Source organism: Apteryx mantelli, chromosome 30 (assembly GCF_036417845.1).
Source record: "Apteryx mantelli isolate bAptMan1 chromosome 30, bAptMan1.hap1, whole genome shotgun sequence".
NCBI classification, from domain to species: domain Eukaryota; kingdom Metazoa; phylum Chordata; class Aves; order Apterygiformes; family Apterygidae; genus Apteryx; species Apteryx mantelli.
The window spans coordinates 3508856-3520282 of record NC_090007.1 but is presented as its reverse complement, the minus strand read 5'-3'; the positions used below and the strand labels follow the sequence as shown (position 1 = coordinate 3520282).

The 11427-nt window shown below is 71.3% G+C and overlaps 1 protein-coding gene across 1 annotated transcript; it reads right to left on the bottom strand.

The window, feature by feature from the left end:
• Positions 1-1872: 1872 nt before the first annotated feature.
• SEMA6B (semaphorin 6B) lies at positions 1873-10250 on the bottom strand. The gene is made up of 16 exons (XM_067313076.1): positions 10136-10250; positions 9877-10006; positions 9235-9292; positions 8863-8925; positions 8210-8311; positions 7877-7967; positions 7665-7784; positions 7493-7581; positions 7182-7399; positions 6819-6950; positions 6381-6530; positions 5144-5338; positions 4332-4472; positions 3961-4038; positions 3751-3809; positions 1873-3669 (listed from the first exon to the last, which is right to left on the bottom strand). Exons 1-16 carry the CDS (start codon positions 10248-10250, stop codon positions 2705-2707), a joined length of 2706 nt encoding a protein of 901 aa, XP_067169177.1. The 3' UTR covers positions 1873-2704.
• Between the last annotated feature and the right edge of the window lie 1177 nt (positions 10251-11427).

Sequence of the window (11427 nt, the reverse complement as noted above, 5' to 3'; positions counted from 1 at the left end):
CCGTCGGCTTTTCTCCTGGGGCGGTTCGTGGCTCTTCCTCACGTGCCCGGTTGAGAAATCGCCTCCTTCGCAAGCGGTGCCGGCTCGCACGGTGCCGCCCGGGGGGGCCTGGGTGCAGCCGCGGGTGCAGGGTGCTCAGGGCCATCTGGAGCTGGGGGGGCTCTGGGATACAGCGGGCGGGGGAATCACGGGGGGCTGCATTGCCTGGGCACGCTGGGGGGGGGGCTCGGGGTGCCCCATCACCCCCCCCCCCGAGCAAGGAGCCCTTGCCTGGGTGCCGGGGGAAGGGGATGCTTGTGCACGGCGCTGTACGTCCCCACACGGGCTCCCGCTGGTCGTCTCGTACCGCTGGGGGAAACCGAGGCACGGCGCTTTGCAGGGAGCAGGATGCGCTCAGCCGCCCGCGGCTCCCTCCAGGCAGCTGGCCGCGACCCACCGGGTGCCGCAGTGGCAGAGCCGGAGCCGCCGCGCTGGCAGCGAAGCCCCGCGGGTGGCTCCGGGCGGGTAATGAGCCGTGGCAGATGGCGGCTGCAAATTGAGCACGGAGGAATTCGTTGCACGGGAGCCGGGCTGGGAGCCGGGGAGCCGCGGGAGGGCCGGCCGCTGCGCCGGAGGGTTTCTGCCCACCTGCTCGGGTGGGCTCGGAGCGGGTGCTCGCGGGTGCCCAGGGGTGTGATTGGGAGCACCGGGGGGGTGTGAGTGCACCGGGGGGTGCATGCGGTGCGAGTGTGCAAGGGGGGGGGTGTCCACAAGGGGGGGGGGGTGCGTGTGCAGGGGGTGTGATTGCACACGGGGGGGGAGGTGTGCATGGGGGGGGGGGGGGAGCCTGCCCGAGGGGGTGTTTGCACGCTCCCGGCCCCCGCAGACCCAGCCCCGAGCTGCTCCCGAGCATCCCCTCAGCCCCCCGCCAGGACCCCCCCAAAGAAGCCTCAGCACCCCCAGGCGACGGATGGGATCCCTTGGCCCGCTCTCCTAAGCGCCCCGGCAGCACCTGCCGGCGGTGCCGGCTGCTGGCAGGGAGCCGGCACCGCTGCCGGCGGGGATGCAGCCATCCCCATTTCCATGCTGCCGGGATGCTGCGGAGCCCGGTGCCGACGCAGGCAAATTGCCGGGCCGGTGCTTTCCGTTGCGGCGGGATGCGGAGCCGGGGGCAGGAGGTGGTTCCCAGCGCGGGGACCCGCTTCGCCCCCCCCGCGTGCCACGGCCTGGAGGCACAGCAGGGCCTGGGGGGGGGGGGGGGACGGGCTGAGCCCGGGGACGGCAGGGACGAGCCGTGGGGCGCCGGCACGGGGACACCCGGGTGGGCACCACCCCGCGGCCCCGTGCCGCTGGCTCCTTACCGCATCCCTGCGGATGCGCCGTGGGGCCGGGCTCAGCCGCAGGCCGTGGCTCTGCGCGGGGGCTGATGCCCGGCTTGGCCCCGAGCCACCGTGGGCCCCCGCTTCGCTCCCCCCCCGGCTCCGTTTGCAAGACGCCCCCGACCCGGGCTGCCGCGGGGACGGAAGGGGCCGAGGCGGCGGCGGCGGCGGCGGCGGCGGCGGCGAGGACTCGCCTCCTGCAGACGGGAGTTTATTGGGGGGGCTCCGGGGTTATACAGAGGAGTCACTGCTGTCGCATGCATGGCCGGCGCGGGGCGGTGGGGGCCCGGGCGCCGCTGCGGGCACCGCCGCCGCCGGCACCGCCACGCTCCGGCACCCTATTTACAGCAGGGAGGGGGGAACGCCGCGGGGGCCCCCCCCCTCCGCCGCCGAGCTCGGCGGGGTGGCCGGGCCGGGGGGCACCCGTGGGAGCCGTAACCTCGCTCGTGGGTAACCTCAGCGCCTCCGCGGAGAGGCCGGGGCGGATGCAGGGGGTGCGGACCCCCCCCCCCACCGCCGGCTCCATCCCCCAAACCCCCCCGCTGCCCCTCTCCAGCCTGCGGAGGTGGCACCGAAAGGGCACCCTGTGCCAGCAGAGAGTGGGCTCGGCGGGGACCCCCCCCTGCTCCGGGGAAGCCAAACCGGGGGGCGGGGGGAGAGGTGCCCAGGCACCGGCACCCTGCCGGGGCACCCAGGGCTCGTGCCGGCACCCGGGCTGTGCTTTAGAGGTGCTGGGGTGGCCCCGGCACCGAGGGGCTGTGGGTGCCGGAGACCCCCCCGCCGCGCTGCCCCCTCCCTGCTGGCACTGGGCAGGGGGTGACAACGGGGCTGGGGGGGGGGGACAAGGGGCGCCCTGTCCCCTACGGATGGCACGTAGGGAGCAGCCCCCCCCCGCACCCGCCGCCTTCACAGCATCCCGCCGAACGGCAGCGCAGAGCCAGCGACCAACGCGCGTCTGGTCCCCCCCCCCGGCCGTGTCCCCGCTCTGCGCCCCATGTCCCGGCGGGGGGCACCGGGACCCCCCCCACCTCCCCGGTGCCACCCCGGCCAGGTGGCCCCAAGGCGCCTCCCGGTCCTGGGCGGGTGCCGGGGGCCCTGCTCTGCCTCCGGCCGTGCCCACCGTCCGCGCCTCCGTCCCGCCGCCTCCCGGGGACGCCCCGGGGCGGACGCACCCCCGGACCCAGCCCGGAGAGGACACGGGGCGGACGGGGCGCCGGGGCCGAGCCGCCCCGTGCCAGCCGGAGCGGCGGGCAGGGCGAGGGGACAGGCAACCCGGCGTTCCTGAAACCCGGCCGGCAGCACCCCAGTCCCGGCGGCAGCGGCAGCGGCGGGGGCGGCGCGGGGCCCTATTTGCCCGAGGGAGTCCGCTCGATGCCGCAGTGCAGGAGGTGGTGCAGGTCCGTGAGCGCCCGGGGGGCCGCGCCGGGCCGGCCGTAGCCGCCGGCCGCCGGCACCTCGCCGCTGTTGAACGTGTGGTTCCTCTTGAGGTGGCCGCCGGGGCGGCCGGCGCCGTCGCCGGCGTCCAAGTTCAGGCGCTCGGGGCGCCAGGGCGGCCCCTCGGCCGAGTCCCCCGCCTCGCCGCCGGGCGCCGACACCACGCGCCGCCGGTCGGGGCTGGCGCGCGGCGTGCCGGCGAAGTCGCCGTAGGAGCCGCGGCCGGCGCCGGCCCGGCGGGCTCGCCGCGGCGCTCGGGAGCCGTCGGGCGGCTCACGGCTCCAGTGCCCGTCGCCGGACGAGTCGCTGAGTTCACCCTCCAGCTCGCGGTCGGCCAGGATGGAGCGGCAGGAGAGGGGGCCGGCGCGGGGCGGGCGGGCGCGGGGCGCCCCGGCGCCGTGCAGCAGCAGCACGGAGGCGGCGGGGCAGGCGGGCTCGCGCAGCGCCGCGTTGATGAGGTTGTGGCTCTGCTCCCAGGCGCAGGTCTGCAGGGCGCCGGGGCAGCGCTTCTGCTGCAGCGGCGTCTGCTCCGGCGTGGGCAGCACGCCCGAGTCCAGCTCGTGCTGGCTCGCCTTGGCCAGCTCCGGCGGCCAGCCGGCGGGCATGAGCGGCGCCAGCAGCGCCCCGGGCTGCCCGCCGCGGGCTCGCCGCTCGCCCAGGCGGCTCACGCTCACCACCGACTCGCTGTGCGCCAGGATGGTCTCCTTGTCCTTGCGCCGCGCCACCTCCTTGCGGTCCCGGTGCCCGACGAACCAGCACACGCTGAAGCCCGAGACGACGGCGCCGATGACGAAGGCGGCCACCGAGGAGATCACCAGCAGGTTCACCGACACCAGCCCGTCGGGCTCGCCCTCCACGAAGCTCTCCGTCACCAGCCCTGGGCGAGGGCGAGGGCGGCGTGACGGCCCTGCCACCGCGGTGTGTCCCCCCCACCCCCAGCTCCCTGCCCCGCGCTCACCCTCGCAGTCGCCCAGGTGCGAGGTGCTGCTGCCGGCGACGTCCTGCTCGAAGGCCGCCCTGCGGGAGGGTGCGAATTTGGGGGGGTGCATCGGCCGGTCCCCGGCACGGAGCGCGGGGCGGGCTGATGAGTTTGCTGGGTCTCAGCGGGGGCGGCGGGAGCCGCTCGTGTCGCCCCCGCGGCCCCCAGGCCGGCGCCTGCCGGCCTTACCTGTGGCCAGGCTCCAGGAAGACGCAGGAGCCCTCGGGCGTCCAGCCGCAGTAGGGGTCCCGGCTCCCGATGCAGTTCCTGGCAGGGAGCAGAGACATTGGAAACATCCCCGGCCTCGGGAATACCCTGGTGTGGGTATATCCTGGGGGATTACCCTGGGAATACCACGGAGCACCGGCCCCGTGCCTCAGTTTCCCCTCGCAGGTGAGGGCCGGGCACCCAGCCACCACGAACACTTTGCAAATCCCCAGGATTTCAAAGCCGGGTCCCTGCCCTCTCGCACAAGCTCCGCCCCTACCAGCAAGGCCCCGCCCCCATGCAGAGGCCCCGCCCACCCCAGTTTCGGGGGCGGCTGAGACCTGGCCACTCACTTCATGCAGCCCGAGTGCTGCTGGCAGCGGGCCACGGGCACCCGGGCCACGCACGGGGGGAAGGCCAGCAGCAGCGACCCCGCCGCCTTGTCCAGCTCCAGGCCCAGGAGCCGCCGCTCGTCCTCCGTGTCCCGGCCGCACCTGGGGATGGACGAAGCCATGGAGCCTGCCATGGAGCCTGCCCTGGCCCAGGCTGGTCCAGAGAGGGGCATCTCACCCATCCCTCCATCCCACCACCCATCCATCCCTCTGACACTTTCACCCATCCTCAGCCACCTCATCCACCCATCCATCCATCTTGCCTATCCACCCCCAGTAACCTTATCCATCCACACATCCATCCATGCATCCATCTCTCCCATCCCTCCATTCCCAACTACTTCCTACATCCTTCTGTTTACCCATGCAACAATCCATCCCTAAACTTCTCACCCATTGATCCATCCACCTTACCCATCCATCCATCTATCCATCCCCAGCAACTTCATCCATCCATTCATCCCCCTAACCCACCCATCCACCCGTCCACCTCACCCGTCCATCCATCCATTCCCAGCAACCCCACCCGTCCATCCATCCATCCACCCATCCATCCATTCCCAGCAACCTCATCCATCCATCCTCCCATCCATGCATTCACCTCACCCATCCATCCTTCCACCCCCAGCAACCTCATCCATCCATCCAACCATCCATCCACCCACTCACGCCTCTCCCCTCCTCACTGCATCCCTCCACCCGCCCCCATCCCATGGGCACGTCCCTCCTCCCCGGCGCCCCAGGCCGGCCGCAAGCCCCCGGCCCTAGCCCACCTCCCGGGGTGGTAGGTCTCAAACTCCTCCAGGAAGACGCTCTGGCTGCCAGGGGTGGCGGGCGCGGGGCTGGCGCTGGCGTTGGGCTTGATGAGGAACTTGAGGATGGTGCCCGTGCTGGAGCCCAGGAAGACCACGGTGTGGTTGCCCCACGGCCCTGCTGCGTTATCCACCACGATCTTGCGGAGCTGGTACCTGCGCGGTGCGGAAGGAGGGGGCGTCTGGGCCTGCGGTGCCCGGGGCTGCGGGGACGGGGGTCCCCGGGAGCAGGAACCGAGCTGGGGTGGGGGGCCGGGACCCTGGCTGGGGCACGGACGGACTGCGGCTGGCCAGAGCAGGGAGTCACCGGGCAGGGTGAGGGGCTACGCAGGTCCCACAAGGAAACTCGTCCAGATCCCAGCCAGACCCAGCCCAGACCCCACCCAGGATCCTGTCCAGATGCCAGCTGAACCCAGCCCAAATCCCTCCCAGGTCCCACCCAGGATTCAGCCCAGATCCCAGCCAGACCCAACCCAGATCCCACCCAGGATTGTGTCTGAATCCCAGCTGGACCCAGCCCAAATCCTACCCAGACCCCAGCCCAAATCCTACCCCGATCCCAGCCCAAGTCCCACCCAGGTCCCAGCACAGATCCCACCCAGGTCCCACCCAGGACCCAGCCCAGATCCCCCCTGGATTCAGCCCGGCCCCCTCCCCAGGACCCCCCCGGAGCTCCCCAGGGAAGCGCCGGCGCCCACCCCGGCCCCTCCTCTCCCCCAGCGGTCACCCAAGGAGAGACGTTCGGGCTCTCATTACCGCTCTAATTATCCGCGCCAATTAATCCTGCCCGTTCTGCAGCCGAGCCGCCGGCACGGGGGCACGGGGACATGGGAACACGGGGGCTCCCACCGTGCCGTGCTGTGCCGTGCCGGCCACCGCCGGCCTCGCAGCGCGGGGTCCCCGCGGGCGCCCCATCCCCGTGTCCCCGCGCCCGGCGCTGGCCCCCGGCCACCCTGCCGGCGGGAGGCCGCGGCCCGCGAGCGCCGCTTGATTAATTCCACATCAAGCAGCAATTAAGGCAGATTTAATTAGGATGAGACAACCTCAGCTGCAAAGTTTATGAGATTTATCGAGCCTCCCGGCGCCGGCACGTGCCGCGGCTCCCCGGCAGGCAGGAGCAAGGGCAGGGCGCCGCGCTCCCGCGGAGCTGCGGACGGGCTGGGGCAGAGCCCGGGGGGCCGGCGGGGGGGACGCTCACCGGGTCATGGTGCGGACGATCCAGGGCACGTTGCCCAGGGAAGGCACCGCCTCGTCCATCAGCGGGTGCGTCTTCACGAAGCTGAGGATCTCGTCGGGGAAGGCGCTGGAGGAGTTGTAGCGCATCCCCGGGGCCGCGCAGCAGCCGGGCCTGCGGCGACGCCGAGGCTCAGCGCCGCCGGGACCCTGCGGGCTCCCGCGCCCTCCCGGCCCGTGCCGGCCCCGGCCCCATCCCTGTCTCCAGCACCTTCCCCGCTGGGACCAGTCCTGGCTGTTCCTGTCCCCGTCCCCATCCCTGTCTCCACCACATTCCCTGCCGGGACCAGTCCTGGCCGTCCCTGTCCCCGTCCCCATCCCTGTCTCCATCTCCTTCCCTGCCGGGACCAGTCCTGGCCGCCCCTGTCCCCGTCCCCGCCGCCCCCCGCGGACGCTCGCTCACCGGGGCTTCGGCACCATGTCCTCGGGCACGGGCGTCCAGATGGACTCGGGCGACTTCTGCTCCCGGAAACGCCCCTCGAAGACGGCGGCCACCTGGGTCATGTCGAAGGCGCACACGGCCGAGCCGGGGATGCTGGGGAGACACGCGGGCGCGGGGCCAGCGCCGTCAGCGGCCGCCCCGCAGCCCCCCCGCTGCCCGCGGGACGGGGACGCGGGGCTCGCCCGAGGGTTTAGCAGCGACTTATGCCACGCCGGGGTGGGCTGAGCAGGACGGGGGACGTGGTGGGGCCCCAGCCCAGCTCCCAGCATCTGCGGGAGCTTTGCAGGGCTGGGGACACGCGGGGCCGGGGCGCGGGGGTCCGACCTGTTGGCAGGCGTGGAGAAGACGGCCAGCACCACGGGGCGCCCGTCCAGCTCCAGGATGTCCGTCACCGCCTGGATGACGTTGAAGTAGAAGTGCGAGTCGCCCGGCACGGAGCAGTTCAGCCGGGCCTTGAGGAAGGAGGTCCACTGCTTCTCCAGCACGCGCTGCGAGCCCCCCATGTCGTTCTTGCACACCCGCGCCACCCGCGCCACCACCACCTGCGGGGCGCACGGGGCGTCACCGCCGGGCACGCCGGCCCCGGTGTCCCCCACCACCGCCGGCTCCGGCCGGGCCGCGGGGACGTCTCCCACCTTCTCCAGGTAGTTGAACTCCATGGCGATCTCCCGGAAGAAGAAGTAGACGTGGCTCCTCCACTCCACGGCGTGCACGAAGTAGGGCTCTGCGGGGACGGCGGCGGGGTCAGGGCACGTGCCACCCGCGCCGTCCCCGTCCCCGGCGGCGCCCGGCGGGCGGGCGAAGCACCTTTGAACCACTTGGAGTCGTGCTTGACGGTGCGCAGCGTCGGGCTGTCCCCCAGGCTGCGGTAGATGACGGCGTCGATGGCCAGGAAGTCCGTCACCGTGGCCGTGAAGAGCATCCCGCCTGCAAGAGAGCCGGGTGAGCCGGGCGCGGGGAGAGGAAGACACCGCGCGCGGAGGGAGGGAGGAGGGAGGGAGGAAGGCCGCCCCGCTCACCTGTGAAGAGGGCCACGTTGGCGTGCTTGGGGTCGTAGGGGCACCGGGCCATGCCGCTGATGTTGTCACCGACGGGCTCCAGCGTGTCCATCTAAACGGGGCGAGACAGGGCGTGAGCGAGGCCGAGGTGCATGCATGCACACGCATAAATATATATATATATATATGTATATAAATACACGCTCATACGAGTGCCACGTGCATGCACACACACGTGCTTGCTCACCTGCACGCATGTGCCCATGCGCAGGGTGCACACACACACACACACACACACGTGTGCGCGCGCAGCTCCTGCCCCCCCCGAGTGCCGCCCCCCCCCGCGGGACTCACGCTGTAGTTGGCGCACACGGGGTTGAAGGCGTTGGTCCCGCACACGAAGAGCAGGCTCTCGTTCCTCACCAGCATCACCTTGATGAAGTTCCGGCACTCTGCCTGCGCGGGGCAGAGGGGACGTCACGGCCACGCCGGATCCCCGGAGCAACCGCTGCACCCGGCCCCCGCCACCCCCCCGGCGCGGCTGCCCCTTTCCCCAGCACCGCGTGCCACGTTTCCGAGGGTGAAACCCCAAATCCAGCCCCGGGAACCACGAATCCCAGCCTGAGACCGGGCAGGGGCCGGGGCGCTCGGCTGGGAGTGGGCTGCAGCGATTTGGGGTCCCCGAGCCCCAGGTCAGGGGCGCTCGGTTGGGGAGGGGAGCGGGGGGGGGGGGCATTTGGCGCGGGGCCCCCGCTTGCAGCCCGAAGTGGCACTCGCAGGACCTGCAAATTGGATTTCTTGCCGATTGCGAGATGTGTCTGTTCTGATCAACAGACCAGAAATAATTAATTACGAACCCAATTATACAAGCGCCTAATAAATCACATTTGACACAAACGGTTGCGGGGAGGCGGAGGGTGCGGCGCCCGGCTCCCGGCCACCCCGTGGCGGCGACGGTGGCCGGCACCGGGCAAAGCCCCCCGGGGCGAGCGCGGACCCCCCGGTACCTCGTGCTTCCCCTTCATCCGGCAGATGCTGATGTCGTGCTGGTTCGACCGCCACGTCAGCTTCTGCGGGGGGGGGGGGAAAAAAACCCAGCGTCAGGCAGGGGCGAACCAGGCAGGGCCCCGCAGGCAGCGAGAGCGGCAGCCGGGGGCGCTTAGCACCCGGCAGCAGTGACACGAGTTGGCCGGGTCTCAGCTGCCTGCCTCGGGCGCTGGCACCGCTGCTTGCGAGAGCAGCCTGCCCTCTCCATCGCCCCGCGGGGACGCATCTGGGCTCAGGGCGCCCACCCGGCAGGCAGCGGCCGCGCTCGAGCCAGGAATAAGCACCGCGCTTCCCGTTCGGAGCCGGCTGCATCCCGGGGGCTCAGCACTCACCCGGTGGTAGCGCATCTCGGCGGCGGCGGGCTCCAGGCTCACGCGGTACACGTTGTCCCTGGGTGAGAGGGGCACAGGTGTCACCACCCCACAGGGACCCGGTCCCCCTTCCTGGCCTCCCGGCTCCGAGCAGGAATAAACCTCAGGGAGTGCTGGCTCTAATTGCAGCCTCGCAACAAGCTGGGGCCTCATTAGCGGCTCAGCCACGGTGATGCAGGTCCCCGTGCCGCGCCGGACATGCAGTGGGGACGCGGTGGCCCTGTCCCCCTCCACCCCGCTGGCCACCGGCACTGTCTGCCGGCCCGGAGCAGAGGGCTTCGTGGGGAATAAACCCACCGGAGGAGGATTTAGGGAGTGCAGCGTCTCTGGCCACATCCTGCACGAAGCTGTGCTCCCCAGAACTACAATTCCCAGCATGCACTTTGCCCCAGGCCTGCACACTCCCCTGGGCTTGGGGAGCGATGCATGCTGGGGGCTGTAGTCCCTGTGACTGCCCCCCCCAAAGGTGTGGGGCGCGCTGGGGCTGGGGAGCAGCACCAGCAGGGTCACGGGGTGGGTTTTGGGGTCCCCTCCCCCAAGCAGGGTGAAGTTTTGGGGTCCCGCATCCCCATCCCGCGTTTCGGGGTGGGGTGGGGGCATCACCTGTCCCCGACGAAGAGCGTCCGGTTGACCTTGAGGATGCGCTGGATGTTGAGGCGCTCGGTGCCGCCGGCCTCGGAGCCGGTTCCGCGGCCGGTGCCGTGGCCCACGAACACGGCGTAGTGCTTCACGTCTGGGGGGGGAGACGGTGGGGGGGGTCACGCAGTGCCGGATGCCCCCTGCCTCCCGGCACCCCATCCCCACGGGGCACCCCCCCCCCAACCCACGGGTGCCCCCATCCCGCCCCCCGCCGGGCACTCACAGTCGTGGGGGGCGACGGCGATGGGGCCGGGCTCCTCGGGGAAGGTGCCGCGCGCCGTCCTCTCGGCCGCCAGCAGCAGCAGCAGCAGCAGCAGCGCCCCGCGGCGCGGCCGCATGGTCTCCGCCGGCGGGCGCCCGCCGCACCTGCGGGCACGGGCAGCGGTGGGCCGCGGGCAGCGCCCGGACGCCGGGGCTCCCTCCCCAGCGCCGGCGGTGCCCCGGGCCCCCTCGGTTCCCCCCCCCCGTCGTGGGGCCGGCTAATTAAAAGCCGGGCACCGATTTAATTGATTAGCCGACGCTGCGGGAGCGGCGAGCCGCGCCGCGGGTTAAATCGGAGCGGGGCCAGTGCCGCTGCCCGCCGCGTCCCCCGCCGGAGCGATGGAGGGTGACATTGCACACGGCGCCCGGCACGCGGGGACCCGGGTGTCCCTGCAGCCGGGGAGCTCCAGCACAGAGGCTCGACCCTGTCCCCTCCGGTGTCACAGGGCCAGGGCGAGACCTGACCCCATCCCTGTCCCTTCTGCGGTGTCGCGGTCCCCGGTGAGACCCAACACTGTCCCCATCCCTGTCCCACCACGGTGCCCCAGCACCTGGGCAGGACACAACCCCGGTGTCACAGCCCCTGGGTGACACACGTCCCCATCCCCTCTGCAATGCCACGGTCCCTGGATGAGATCTGACCCTGTCCCTGTCCCCTCTGCAATGTCCCAGCCCCTGGGCAGGACACGGCCCCGGTGTCACGCAGGGGCAGACGGAAAGCGCCACGGGAAAAGGTGCCAAGTTCTCCCCGCGTGCCCCGACGCCAGCGAACCCCCAGGGGGGTCGGAGCACGGCACCGGGCGAAACGAAAGGCACGGCGCTACGTCTGCGCGTCGACCGTCCCCCCGCGCCACCGCCGCCGTGTCGCCGAGTTTAAGCGACGACTTAAAACGAAACCGCCTGGCGCGCGGCCTGACCTGCCTCGTTTTCATCTTCCGTCTCTCTGCGCATTCTGCGCGATTCAGGATGGGGGTTTGAATATTTTTTTCCCAAAGCAAAACCTCCCCTTGCTCTCTCCTTGTAATTTTTTGGAATATTTCTATTAAAAATAACTGACAGGTGCCCGCAATAACAAACCGTGACTCAAAGCCCGGAGTGGCTGAACAGCCGGCGGCATCGCAGCCAGCCGGGCCTTGCGGCGCGGCAAACGCCGAAAGAAACCCCCGAATTTGGTGTTACCAAAGAGTTAATATTGATGAGGAGTTTGGGGCAGGGGGGAAGCTTGGTTAAAAGGAAGAAAGGGAAGGAAAAGGA